This window comes from Lissotriton helveticus, chromosome 1_1, assembly GCF_964261635.1.
Source record: "Lissotriton helveticus chromosome 1_1, aLisHel1.1, whole genome shotgun sequence".
NCBI lineage: Eukaryota > Metazoa > Chordata > Amphibia > Caudata > Salamandridae > Lissotriton > Lissotriton helveticus.
In genome coordinates this window covers 295,965,302-295,979,620 of record NC_136057.1, presented here as the reverse complement: position 1 = coordinate 295,979,620, position 14,319 = coordinate 295,965,302, and the positions used below count along the sequence as shown (strand labels likewise).

The following is a 14,319-nucleotide window of genomic DNA, read 5'->3' as shown; positions in this document are numbered from 1 at the left end:
CTCCCTATGTGACTCCTTTCCAACCTGAGGGTCACTTGGGCCATCTACATATGCCTCCTGAATGTACCCCATGTGTCATACATAGCTCTGAAGGGAGTGACCACCTTGGGAGAAGGAGATCATGAGGATTGGCTTAAAGTTTAAAACAGCCCACTGGTGCAAAAAAAATGCAGACTGGCTGATGAACATAGTTGATGATATTATTGTGGTCCGCAGAGTAGCTTGGTTGGACCCTCTATCAAAATCCATCGGGGGTGGGGGGTCTGCATTGTAATCAACTTCAAAAATCCACGTCTTGTGAGCGTATCGTTTAGAGAACACCAGCAAAATCAGTGCAGCAAGATGCGTGCTTTCCCATTGTGGTCTTTTTTATCATCCATCCTCCATAAGGCCAAACAGGCCTAGTAGTCATCTACCTGGTACCATAGCACCAAGCAGCCCCACACACTTCATCCCCGCCTGTAACCATTTTACGCCCTTATCAGGACTGTCTGACATAGAATGACTTGCCCCTATTCCGCTTTGTCAACAAGATTCATTCCAAGTCCTACCCGTGCCCAAGCTTATCACTTGTCAGAAGGGACCATTAATTTTGGGTACCGTACAGGATACAGAAGGAGGGTCAGCGGGTTTGCAATTGCTTTCCTGCACCATTGCGGGGGTTCGACAGAAGCAGTCAGACTATGACTGTTTACATCAAATTCAAAACTATGATATAATATGTGACCAAGAAACATGGGCTTCAAATGACTTTCACATTTGTGGTTTCAATAATTTTGCACTCCAGCCAATCCTTCACAATCAGGCAGGGCAAAAGGGGGGTTGGTAGCCTTGGACTCTCTCAATTCCTCCAATGTCACTGCTGAGGAACTACTATCCACTCCATGGTATAACATTTTTAACTATCCCTGCCAATTCCTGCAAATGTCCTGTTAACTTTTATTTTAAATTCTTTTCCAGTCATCCTCTCAATCTAATAGAAGACATAATTTTGGGCAGGAGATTTCAACATTGTTAGATGTACATATAGTGGAGAGGGTATTTGTGGGGTGACAAATTGGCAGGGATAAGAATCTGCGCCATTTTCTCATACACAATATGTGGAAGCCTTAAATCGGTCAGTAACGAAGCATAACTTATCATTCTCGATAGACACGGGAAGGAATAGCCCTTTCACCATCCTTTGTGGGTAGAGGTAGAGGTAGCACAATTTACTTCATGTTTTTATCTTCAAGGCTTACAGACAAATCCAGAACTCCGGTAATAGTTCTTCCAACATTAACCCACACAGTTCCTTACACTGCCCCCCACAAAAAACAGGAGGTATGCCTACACTACGCCACCATTCTGATAAGGGAGTCCTTATAATGTGGGACAATATAGACCGCATCAGGTGTTTTACTGACATATTAGTAGGAAAGTACGAGGAGATAACATACTTTTTGTCTGCAGAAGCTGCCCCAGTAAAATCCCACACACCTTTGCTGAGATATGTAACAAGGGGCATATTATCAAGGGGGTTTATCTCTGCTTTTTTGGCTTTAAAAGCCAAGAAGGCGGAGATAAAAAATCTGAGATAAAATTATCTCCCTATTACCTAGCTATCGCTAACACCAGTTAGCGACAGCTAGTAGGAGATAGCAACCATCTTGGGCCCCGCTTTGCATGTCAGTGATATTTATCACTAATGACATGCAAAGTGGGCGAGCCAAGATGTTAGCGACTGGAAACAGTCGCTAACATCGCTATCTCCTATTACCAACTTATGGAGATATTCGCGCTAAGCGCGAATATCTCCAAAAGCTAACACCTGCCCTGAGCAGTTCTTAGCCATGTTATCCAATGGGAGGTGGATAACATAGCTAAGAGCATTAGCTCGATAATGCATGAATATCGCTGACTTTTCAGCGATATTCATGCATTGCAGACGATTTTTATTGCATTTGCGATAAACCTTGGTAATACCAAGGTTTATTTGCGATAAAAATCGCCGCAGCTCAGCGGTAAATTTTTGTCTCTAACCAAGCAATAGCGATAATTATCGCTATTGCTTGGTAATATGCCCCTAGGTTTCCTCCATGTTGACTGTTCGAAAACCCTTGAGAGCTCCCCGCCCAAAAAGGGTTTTAACCATGAATGAACCACTGCTCTTCAAAATGTTAAAGGAGTGATCAAAAGTCACCGTCCAACATAAAGGACATCAGACTAGCTAGACATGGTTTTAGACTTGCCTTAGCTAAGAAACGGGAAGAAATTAGAGTGAAGGCCTAGAGGATTTGGAGGTGGCCTAGCAATTAAGGGATAACAGTGCATTCTGGGAAATTGTCAATTGTCCTTTTTTTCTGAACAAACCAGTCGCATCCCTGCAAAAGATGGCGTTTTGCACTTCTCAACTTTTTTTGACCCAGACAATCTGTCTCCCAACCAGCCATCACCTTCAGAACCCAACTTGCTGGGTGCCTCCCTCCTAAGCAACTCTATCGAAGTACGTGACGTTGCAAAAGCGATTTCAAGATGCCCACATGAGAAACCTCCCGGACCCAGCGGAGTCCCAGTCGATTTCTTTAGGCACAACCCTACTTTTTGGAGTCCGCTATTAACAAATGTTTTTCATGCTGGAATCAGGGTAGGCCTAATTAGTTCAGGGCGGGAGTCCATCATTGTTTCAATCTTTAAAAAAGGACAGAAACCTCCTGCCCTGCTATCACCTCATTTCTTTATTGGATTCCTCCATGACAATTTTAGGGAGAGTAATCTTTGAAAAGCTGGAAGATTAGACCAAAGCAAATACTTTCATTTCTGATGTGCAATAGCTCTTCCGCTCGGGACTGGGCATGACAGAACAATCCCTAAATGTATTTCTAATCATGGGGAACTAAGTCAAAAGCAGGAGAGAATCCTTACATATGGTCCTCTAGGACTTCTCCTCAGCTTTTGCCTTGGTGAACAGAAGGAAGCTTTGGAACTTGATGGAGGTGACAGAAATTGAGACACCCCCACTCCCCGATAGAGCTACTAAAGCATTTGTACTGGGGCACAATGACTAAAGTCTTTTGTGGCCAAAATGCGGAATGTACCGAGCTCATCCAATCAAACCGAGGGGTAAGGCAGAGATGGTTTTTAGCCCTCTTTATATTTTCATTTTATATCAATTCCCTCGAGTTAGAATTAGTTAAAAAAGGCAAAGATTTACCCAAGGCTGGGTGCTGCCCATTTCCTTTCCTCCTATAAGCAGACAATGCTGTCTCAATCGCTCGTACAGCAATTGGCCTCCAGACACTGCTCGATTATTTTAATTATTTTATGGGTAATGTTAATTCAATGGTGAATCATCAAAAAACCTACATTCTGACCTGTGGTCCTAAAAATACCTGTACACGAAAGTACGCAGTATGGTGATCCCCATAGCCAAGGTCCAACATTTTTTCTATCTTGATTGATGCCAAGCTTAGCTGGAATAGGCTACTTGTCCAAAGGGCAGACATGTTTTTAAGAGCATGTTATAGCGTTCTGCCAGCCTAGTCACTCGCTAATAACCACACCACTCATAGAGAGTAATTGTACAGATCTTTATTCTGCTGCGGACTCGTGGCTGTGACAATTTGTTCTAAAGACATGACAGCTGGTCTGCTTGATTTCACAATACAATTAATGTAGGCCTTCACTGTTCCAGGGCATTGCAATGGCACTCTTGAAAAATAATCAGCAGGTTTCTGATCTTTCCCTGTATAATGTAAATTAGTGTAGTTGTATTCTTGTAACTTCATACCCCAACGTTCAATTCGAGGAGGCATTTCGGCTTAGGGATGCCAAATAACATCAACAGTGCATGATGATCAGTCACTACTGTAAAGGGCTATCGGTACAAAAACGCATGGAAATATTCGCAAGCCCAGACCATTGACAAACTTCATTTGTCAAATTGTCAGTAAGCACATTCCATTTGTTACTGGCTTTTATTGCTGTATGCCACTATGTCTCCGGTCATTTGGTTGCCCGTTGTGCTGTGCTAGGATTGTGCCTAAGCCGACAGGCCTAGCGTCAACTACAACCTCTGTGTCATGTTTGGGATTAAGGTAAGCAATGTCAGTGGCACTCTTGATAGCTTGCTTCCTTTTTTAGAAGCTCTTCTTACTTTTCTCATGACCAATGAAAAGACACGCTCTTTTGTGTTTTTTCTCATAACAGTGCACCGATCTTAGAAAAGTCTCTTATGTATCTAGAACAGTAACTGGCCATTCCATGAAATGATCATAACATAGAAATGTCTTGTGGGGTATTTGCAGTAGAAAATGCTTGGACTTTTGCTGAATCAGGTTTCATACCACCATCAGAAAATACATGGTGATAGAATTTTAAGCTTTTCTTGTGGTATTCACATTTGTCAGCATTCAGAGTTTAGCCTGTATCATTTTTGTCATGCTCTTTCTGTGTGGCACCGATAACCAATATGTCAACCCTTTAGTCAAATGCATTTACTATAGGTTGTATGATATGTCGAATGATGTCTTGGAGAAGTTCAGAAGCAGAAGATATACCAAAACTCAATTAATTGTAGCAAAATAAACCAATGTGCGCGGAAAAGGTTGTAATGTATCTGGATTTTTCTTCAAGCTCTAATTGGTGATATCCTTTATTTAAGTTGAGTCGGAAATTGTTCTCCGTTATGCACTTAATTTGACTACTGAAGGGATGCAACTTTACATCACTTGGGAATTACACCCAGAACACAGATTTTACCTCACATGCCTAAGGCTCTGTACAGGTCATATTCTAGTGGCTTTTTCATTAAGGGGCATTTGGTCTTCCTCACTGCCTATGCGACTCTACCGTATTATAATCCAGTTTATGCTTTTTTGTAAGCTGTACAGCACACCAAGATCACATTTTCTGTGCCCAGTATTGTGCCCAAAGTGTTTCCCATTGTACAAAGTAGGTTTGCTGTTCCTACAGCGCTTAGAATCTCAATCTGAGTGTATGCTGCTGGGCGCTAAAGAATAGAAAGAAGTATGTTGTGGAATGATGCACGTGTTATAAGATCTATATTAAGTTAACCTATCAGTTTTAAACCTTACAAAATGATCTGAATTCTTATGTACGTTTTTATCTGTTTGCTTTTTAAAATAGCATAGAACGTCAGTTCTTTAGGTTGAATCCTTTTAGCACATACTATATTTTTCTCACAATCATGTCGTGCTTCAATATTTACTTTTGTAAAACTTCTTTTTCTACTTTATTTCTTAAATTACCTGTATTGGTATTATCTCATTTATGGTCTAGGCAGATGGACAGTCCACTGGTGACCCTTCGAGATTGGTGTTGTCAGGCACATGTCCAGAGGATCCTTCCGTCTCTATAATGTCACCATCAGTTGGTCCATATTTTTATTTTGTTGCTTTGCACTTTATATCTTAATGTATGTTTATACATATGAATTTCTCTTCTGTTTTATGTTGTCATCTTTATATGTGCTTTTATGGTCAACTTTGACCGTATAAAGATATATTTGACTTTGAAACTCTAGAGTAAGCAGTAAGCAAAATGGCCTCAGGCTGACAGATGCAAACTGAGGAAACTTTGGTCCAGGTGAGGAAACATGCTATCAAGTTCCCCCAGAGCCTATGTGATCTTTGCACTGTTATGGTGCACACAAGGTCAAAAATCAAATAGGACTTTGCAAATGCCCTCTATGCTAGTGACTTACAAAACAGGGGATGGAGGTTCCACAATATAAACAATACAACAGCAAGACTCCTGGATAGCCTAAAACGATGCTGTCTCGTGTCAGTGCTGTGAGATATGCTCTGGCTTGTCTGGAGAGGCATAATCCATTACCCTGTGGCTTACATACAAATTGCTTTATAAGACGCAGACTCTCGAATAGAGTACTTAGAAGCAGGTCTGTTATTGCCGTGAAAACCTAGTCTCCTTTGTATGAGTGAAGGAGGATTTCAAGCCCTTTACCACAGCGCATGCTTGTGCACATTGTCTGCCAATGCACAATCCACAGACTCAGCTGCTCGAGAGAAGGATGTTGGCTCCATAATCATATAGCCCTTGGTTTCTCACCAGGGAAAGTCAAAAGAGTTGACATTTTCAGTCAAGAATCAAAATTGAGACTTTACAATAGAGAGAGCATTATATACTTACATCTGGGTTATGAGAACGGGAGAATTTTACAGCCGAAGAAAGAGACCTCTCTTATTTGGTGTATGATTTGTAAGCAGCTCATTGGCTGTAAGAGACCTAAAATAATATATCGAATGTACAAAATTGGGTTTGTTGGTTGACTGTGGTGTGAGTCCTGGTCAAGCAGCAACCATTCTCTTTGTCAGGGTGAAGCATAAGCCAATCCCAAATTAACCTGTGCTTAACCCTCTGGTAGCTTAGCATAGAGCAGCCAGGCTTAACACAGAGGCAATGTGTAAAGTGTTTGTGCAACATATCAAACAGAAATAACGTGTACAATTCCACACAAAAAGTATTCCACACCAACTTAGAAGAACATAGTTATTTTTAATAAATATAACAAGACCAAAATGACAAATATTCAAATAATTAATCAGTAGAACCGTAGACATGCAATTTTAAGGATTTTAGTGAAAATAGCCTCAAACAGCACAAAGCATCAACTGTGGATATTTGGGCCGCGCTTGTCTGAAGCATAGTCACAAGTTCAGGCTGACCGCAATGGAGCGTGGGCTGTCTGAAAGTGACCCAGTTAGGCTGGTGACCAAAGCACCTTACTTCGTGGTTTGCGGAGCATTGGGAGGATCCGGTCGAAGATATGTTACGCAGCCAAAGCGATGCTCCGGTTCCTAGGTGTGACATAGCTTCGATGGGAGGTTCTGCATCATCTTTGAGGATTCCATTGATGAAGGCTTGCGAAGTGAAGTCTGGTGTTGAGAATGTGCCATGAGGTCAGGGTGATGCTTCGGTTCACGGGAGCTACGATGGGAAGTCCGTTATCGATTCTGCTCCCAACCAGGGATGTGAGGACCTGCACCGAGGATGCGTTGGGCAGCACTGTTTCCAAAGACGCTGCAGAGGCGATATGTGTCTTTGTGATGGGTCCAGTCCATGCAGCGGTGGTGATTTGTCGGTTCTGCTCAGGGTTGTGCTGCAGAGGAGAGGCTTTGGTTACGCAGAATCCATAGAGGCTGCCAGAGCACCTTAAGCCCACTTCCAAAGGTCCAGGACAGCGGTAACACCACTTGGCAGGGTAGACTCACGGATGGCAGAGTCCATGTGCTGGAGTCCAGGATGTTGGACCCTTCTTTCCCTGAAGCTCAAAGACAGACACCTAGCCCTTGGAATAACTCTGGTGGTCATGGATTCAACAGATGCAGGTCCAGTCCTTCTCACCCAGACAATAGGGCAGAAGGTCAGCACAGTTGGGCACCTGTCCAGCAGAGTGGCAGTCCTTTCAGCAGCCCAGCAGTCCTCCTTGGCAGAGTATCCTCTGGTCCAGAAGTGTACTAAATAGTTGGTGTCTGAAGTCCAGTATTTATACCTAGCTGTGCCTTTGAATTGGGGAGAAATATCTAGAGGCATACCTTTGAAGTGAACAGATTTCCTGCCTTCCTTACCCTGGCACCAGACTAACTACAGGGGGTATACAGCCCTTTGTGTGGAGCCAGGACATAGCCTATTCAAGTCAAAGTGGGGCTTTGCCCAGGTCCTCCCTCCCATCCTGCCATTAATAACCCATGCAGGCACACCCACGCTCCCTAATGTGTGTGGCTGTCTAGCAGTAATACACAAATCTCAACTGTCAACTACACCCAGTCATGTGACCCAGACAAGCTGCAGGCACTAAATGGCTAAGTTAAGAAAATGTCAACTTTCTAAAAGTGTTCTATTCAAAATTGTAATTTAAATCTGGCTTCAAATTAAGTTAGGATATTTCATTACAATTCCAAAGACACCAAACATGAACTGGTTACCTCCTCCCATTTGGAAATTACAGCTTATTAAATGTAACAAGGTAATTCCAATGTTATCATATCGGAGCGACATGCCTTGAAGTAGTGAAAAACAAGTTTTAAGATGTTCTCACTTCCAGGACATGTAAAACTTAAAAGTAAATTTTCAGATTTTTAAATAAACTGCACCCTGCCCTCCTGTGCTGTCCAGGATTTACCCTAGGCATGACTTATACGTATTAAAAAGGAAGGTTTGGTCCTGGCAACATGTTTATTTTCCCAGGCAGGCACTCACTTAAGTGAGTGGAACAATCTGTGCTGCAGGTCCACTAGTAGTATTTAATGTACAGGCCCTTGGTACAGGCCATGCCTCTTTACTAGGTACTTACAAGTAAATTAAATATGCCAGTTGGTATAGGCCAATTCTACAATGTTTTAGGGAGAAATCACAAGAACTGTAGCACTGGTTAGCAGTGGTAAAGTGCGCAGAGTCCCGAAGCCAGCAAAAATGAGGTCAGCAACCAGGAAGTTTCAAGGCAAAAATTTACAGGGAACGATGCCTAGGATGCCAGGTCTAACACTGAGAAACCAATGAGTTACCGCATTTTGGGACAGAGTGAAGCACTGCAATGGGCAAGGCTAACGTATGCAAACAAAATGGTAACATTTCTATTAAAAGTTAGGACGGTACCAACTTTGGAATAGAAGAACAGCACAATAGTTGCTGAGATCTATGGAAGTCAGTGTTATTAATGCCTACTTTTATCCCTCTTCAGCTGATTCAGCTGTTCTGCGTTGAAGTATCATGTAAGGTCCATGCACAAACTTGTTGCTCTTAGCTACCATCATATGTTCCGAGGTCCTTAAGTCACACCTACTCCATATCTATCCTTCATGACAAAACCAAGACTTGGTCAATTGTCTAGGATGGCTAAGTAATGCATAATAAATTGTCTAGGAGGGTTGCTTTCCAAATGTATGAGAACAAATAAATGACCGCTGTGCCTAGCAGTCAAACATTCCCTCTATAGCCTGCTGGATCTCTTCTCTGGTGAGCATCACCTTGGTCTGAGATGTGACCACTAACATCCACGAGCAGCAGTTTCTGCAAGTGTTTCGAAGTGGCTGCCGGGTGTCACATCTAGTGTTTTACAAATATCCCAATAACAAAACCTTAAAGTTGTAACCAAAAGAGACCTTATTATACCTTACATAAATCTGGGCTGTTCAGGTCACACTGTGTAGTAACTGTTTCTTCCTATTGGTAGCAGTAAGGGGAGATGGTTCTCTTCCTGGCTGTCTTCATGCAGCATTGAGGTGAATCCAGTGAAAAGAAGGTGGACAAGAGCGCATAAGAAATACAACATTGAAAGTGTACAGGGGAAGAAGAGGAGAGAGGCATCGGTGGCACCCAGTTGGGCTGTACCCTAATCTTGCTCGGTTCACAGTTAGGTGCTTGCAATCATCTACATGACTGGATGGATGGACGGATCAACCATCCAACTGATGTCCAGTCTGAGCTCTCATTCTGTTCTCACCTTCATCTCTCTTTCCTAAGCTACACTTTGATCTGCATCTGTCTGTTTCCCTACCAAGATCTTCCAATCTTTAAATTAAACATTGCAGTGGCTGTTACTTTCACAAAAACTATACTTGGAGTTCCTTTTTAGCACTCCTTCCTTGACAGCAAATCCTTGCCCTGTATGTATACACTATCTGCTCCTTTCATAGAGCTAGCCTCTGTCCTGTGATTACCCTCAAATATTGCACTTTTGTCAAAAGTGCCTGTGACCTTCCACTGTACCTTTCAACAGGACCCACTTCTCTCTAGATTACCAATTGCTGTAGTTAGCGCTAGCTCTTTAATGGCCTGTCATGTCTACAGGCAGCTCAAATCTTCCTGGATCTCAATACCCTTCTCTAGCTCTTTAGGACACTGATAGAATCCCATTGCTGAGCTAACCCACATTAGAATTACCTTATCCCAAAATGGCAACTGTTGAATTCTTCTTCATTTTCTGGAGGCCCCCTTTTTCAGTTAGATTCTACAAGTGGATGCTCTCTCCCCAAGCTTTCTCTGTAAAACACATTATCAAAAAGATGCATATTGGTTAGTGTTCAATTACTGCAGATGGATCACGTGATAAGAGACAAACTTAAATGTAGAGCAGAAAAGCACAGAGAGCAATGTATTCTGGGATGAGCTCATGCTGTCATTGTTCACTATGTGTAAACCAAAAACAGCTAAGGTTTTTCCATGAACATAAATGCAGGAAAGTTCCTGGAACTCATGTTTACTTGAGTCTGTGTTCCTTTCCCCTGGTCTCTTATGTTCATTTCTTTTTCTTCCCAGGGGTGATTCTGCTGCTGCTGGATAAGCTGCGGAAGATGAAGTGGGAGCAGATGTGGCGGCTGACAGCGGAGCGGGAGCTGATGAGTATGCTCTCCACGTCGTTGGCCGATCAGGTGCGTGGGACTTCGATGGACTGCTGTATGTTTTCCTTGACAGTGCCTGGTGATGATCACAAAGGATGCCCTCTTCCTTCAGAAAGCATCCTAGAGCGAGCGATGATAAACTAAGTGATGATTCGACTTCCCGAGTTATTGAGATTTGTGATGTTATCAGTAAGGAAAACAACTGCTCACTCTCTCATTTGAGATCCAACAAGCATATTGATTTTATAGCAGCAAACATATGCACTTGGGACTCAGTGCTATGGCAGAGCAGTCATATACTGTTCATGTGTGTGGTAGTGGACATGTGGAGAATTGTTGGCAGCTGATCACATCAATTCACTGATCGAATTGATTTACTCTTTCGTTGATTGACAACTGGTAGATTTCTTCTCCCAGGTGACCTTATCCATGTCGATACAGCAATTTCCCACTAAGCTCCTTCCATTCATGCCCCTGCAAGGTGACCTTGGTGTGAATAGATGGGAAGCTGACATCTGACCCTGTAGACTAACCCAGACAAAGGACGCGTACATGCAGACGATGAACATTGAACACCCCGCATCCGGACATCCTAACGTTAACACAGATCACCTGTGCTGAGGGAGGCCAGGGATTACATGCACAAGTAGAATGGACTATTCCAGGGTCCTAGAGCTCACCTCTTGATGAAAAGACTACAAATGAATGTGCCTGACTCTAAAGCCCTGTCACTTGTAGAGCTGAGCAGCCATTGGGTTGGGATGGTAGGAAACAATGGGAACACAAGGAGGTTGTTCTCCAGAGAAAGATCAAACATTGGGTGTCTACTCCCGATTCCACCCCAAAGACAGTCTCTTTTTAGGTTAACAACTAATTAGAAACATGAGACGAAAACTGTGGCTCTCTAATGGGGGAAGATGCAAGGACCTGCATGTGAAAGTGTCAATTTCACCCAGTGCTCGCGAAATGTGTGATCTGTAGATAAATGGAGTATTTATGCTTTTGTTGTTCTTGATTCTCATCATAAGAGTTTTGCTCAAGCAAGAATGAGTTAAAGTTGTACAGAATATAAAACTGCAGAACTGATTGGTGGACCTTGCAGTGATGTGGCGTAAGCAGTCATCATGGATTGTAGTGACCGAATGAGACCTTCTGCCTTTTTCCCATGCAGGATATCTTCAACGCCGTCATCAAGCAGAACCCGTTCCTTGTGTACCAACTTCCATGCTTCTGGAATGTCCAGCTGTCTGACCACACGCGTTCCGAAAAGTGCTACCGCGACGTCTCGGACCTAAAGGTGAGTGCAGCCTTGCATGTACAAGGTCTACAGTTAGAAGATATCTGCCGTCCATGGGAAACTCACTCTTAAGAGAACATGTGACCAGGATAGTCATAGAAAGTTTTTTTTTTTTATCTAACAACTTTAGCACAAATCACTTTGAAGCTGCCCCAGCGCTGGGCTTGTTATTGTTTCTCATATTCAGATATTTTCTGTGTATATTTCTTTCAGTGGTAGTATGCTTAACACAAACTAGCAATGACAATAATGCTAAGTATGCCTGGCTATGAAATAAGGAATATATTTGACACAATGATATTATATTAGTAACTAAGTCTTCTGTCGCGTTGATGTGGTTTAAGATTGTTGCTTTTTTCCCTTGTTAAAGACCTTCGCCATAGGCTCGGGCCTTAAAGAGTGGAGCGGGCCTTTTATGGCCGGTATAGCCTGCTACAGCGGTCTATATGGCTATATTGTTTCTAAAAATCACATAAAAACACAATCTTATCTGTTCAAGTTATCCAGTAAGCGGCTCAGGCTCCTAAACTAATATTCTGGGTGGAAAGGAGAGTAGCTGTATAGAGTTTTCAAAAACTCCTGCAGAAGTTCCATTCAGTCTGAGATTTTCTGTCAGCTTACCATCCGTGCCGATCAAAGCCTCTCTGTGTTCCTCTACTGCAGCCCATTCCCCTATATCTATCTGCTGTTTTCAAAATTCTAACCAGCGGGTGACAAGTGGGTTTTCTGATACATCTTTCGACCAGTACTATACACAATGCCATAAATAAATGTTAATCTCAACCTTTTTTCCAGGCCTTGGAAGGTAGGCTGCCACAGTACACATTGTGTCACATCTTCCACAACTCACTACAAATTCTCCGCTAGTGCTTCCTTCCTAAAATGGGATCCTCGCAGGGAAATTCCGAATCATAAGTAGGAAGTCCATCTCTGGGAAATCACATCTTGGACAAGTGCTTGGTCTATGTGGGTGCCGTTTAAGCATATCTATAGGTATGTAATATACCTTGTATAAACACATCTATTGTGTGAGCTGAAATGGAGCATTGTACATAGATTAGTTGATTTTAGAAACATTCTGTCTCGTTCTGAATAAGTTAAAGGGTTGGTTAAGTTATTGTGACCGGAGACGCCCAGTTTGTCGCTCTCCCCGTAGAGCTCCATTGAAGACTGAAAAAATAAGTGGTCGCCCTCTTCTAGTTGGATCAGTTCTGAACGCATACCTAACTCAGTGGGCCTGCCCTGGAAGCCATTCCATCCCACATTATTGATGCAGTAATGGCACCCGCGCTTACCAACCTCCTAATAACACCAGTATGTCATCGGAATAACATAGACGATTCTCACAGACACGCCACAGATGTGACTTCAGAGATCAATTGAATCAGCACCAGGCTCTGCTCGGAACAGATTATATATCTGAAGCCGTTGTGGTAAATATTTTATTTATGAACTGAACACGGCGTGCGCATTTCCACTTTATAATATGGCACATATTTATAACTCGCCTCCCTCAGGGTTACAGTCTGCCTCATCTCTATCATTTAGAATGGAACACAAGACCGCTCCTGGCCTCTATTAGGAAATTGGGTCTTGCCTTGACTCCGACGCAGTCAACGCGCAGATGTATTAGCGCGTCACAGGGGACTTCGCTGATGAACAGATGTTTTCTATCTCTCAGCGGGCGACTGAAAACTCAATGAAGAGGAACTGGCTTCAGTTTAATAAAGACATAAGATTTTATTGCTTGCCTCAGGTGCCTCTATGTGGAATTATGATCTGTCATTGGTCTATCTCTATTGCTGTGCCTTGCCATAAAGAGTCAAAATAGAGGTGGTACGTTCAGCCTTATTTGGGAGAGTGACTTAGATGGCCATGCAGGCGGTGGTTATTGCTGTAGTTGATGCAATATTTCAACTCCGCTACTTAAGTTTGAGTGACAGTAGGACCTTGGTGGATACTTAAGTGATGGGCATTGGTGGATACTTAAGTGTTGGACCCTGGTGGATACTTAAGGGATAAACAATGACTTGGAAAACGAGAACCCTGCTGTTCTTCGGTCATAGTGCTGTTCAGATGACTGTGCAAAGGTTTTAAAATGCCCGGCACAGTGGGTGGTCCTGATGAAAGCAGAGACTATGTATCTCTTAACTCTGAGAAACATACCTTGGCTTACAAATAAGGCACATACTCTTACAAAGTATCCTGTCTGCTTCATTGTTGCTAGTAAGAGTAGTGAGGCATCTGACGCAGCCAATTAAATAACTCCTACCTTCACAGATGGGGTCCATGTAATGATACCCTGTCAAAATGTTATTTAAGGAAAATGCCAGTTTTGATACCATTGACCTAGTTGCAGAGGCCACTTGGTTGCTTTGTGGAGACATTTAATATGGGTCTTACTCATGTATGTGCAATTTGTGCAGCGCAAACGTAGGGAAAAGGCTTCATCTACAAGTGATTGGAGGGGTACCTGGGTTCTACATGTGCCTATTGACCATGAGCCTGCAAGTGTCCATCACCTTACGAACGTGTACACAAACAGAGAACTTCATATGATTGGGTCGTTAATAGTTCTCTGTAGATTCTAGGATGAGACGCAAGGTGATCGGTACAATGAACATTATCTACTTTCAAGGGATCCATGAGTCGCGAAACAGT

At 42.8% G+C, this 14,319-nt stretch overlaps 1 protein-coding gene across 3 annotated transcripts in view; it reads left to right on the top strand.

Moving 5' to 3' along the window:
* Positions 1-14,319, top strand: part of LARGE1 (LARGE xylosyl- and glucuronyltransferase 1) — a 1,129,206-nt gene that overhangs the window by 962,223 nt on the left and 152,664 nt on the right. For all 3 annotated transcript variants that reach the window (XM_078669611.1, XM_078669686.1, XM_078669758.1), the window contains exons 8-9: positions 10,279-10,391; positions 11,533-11,658. In XM_078669611.1, the coding sequence (XP_078525737.1) occupies positions 10,279-10,391; positions 11,533-11,658 (239 nt within the window). The remainder of the gene's footprint in view (positions 1-10,278; positions 10,392-11,532; positions 11,659-14,319) is intronic.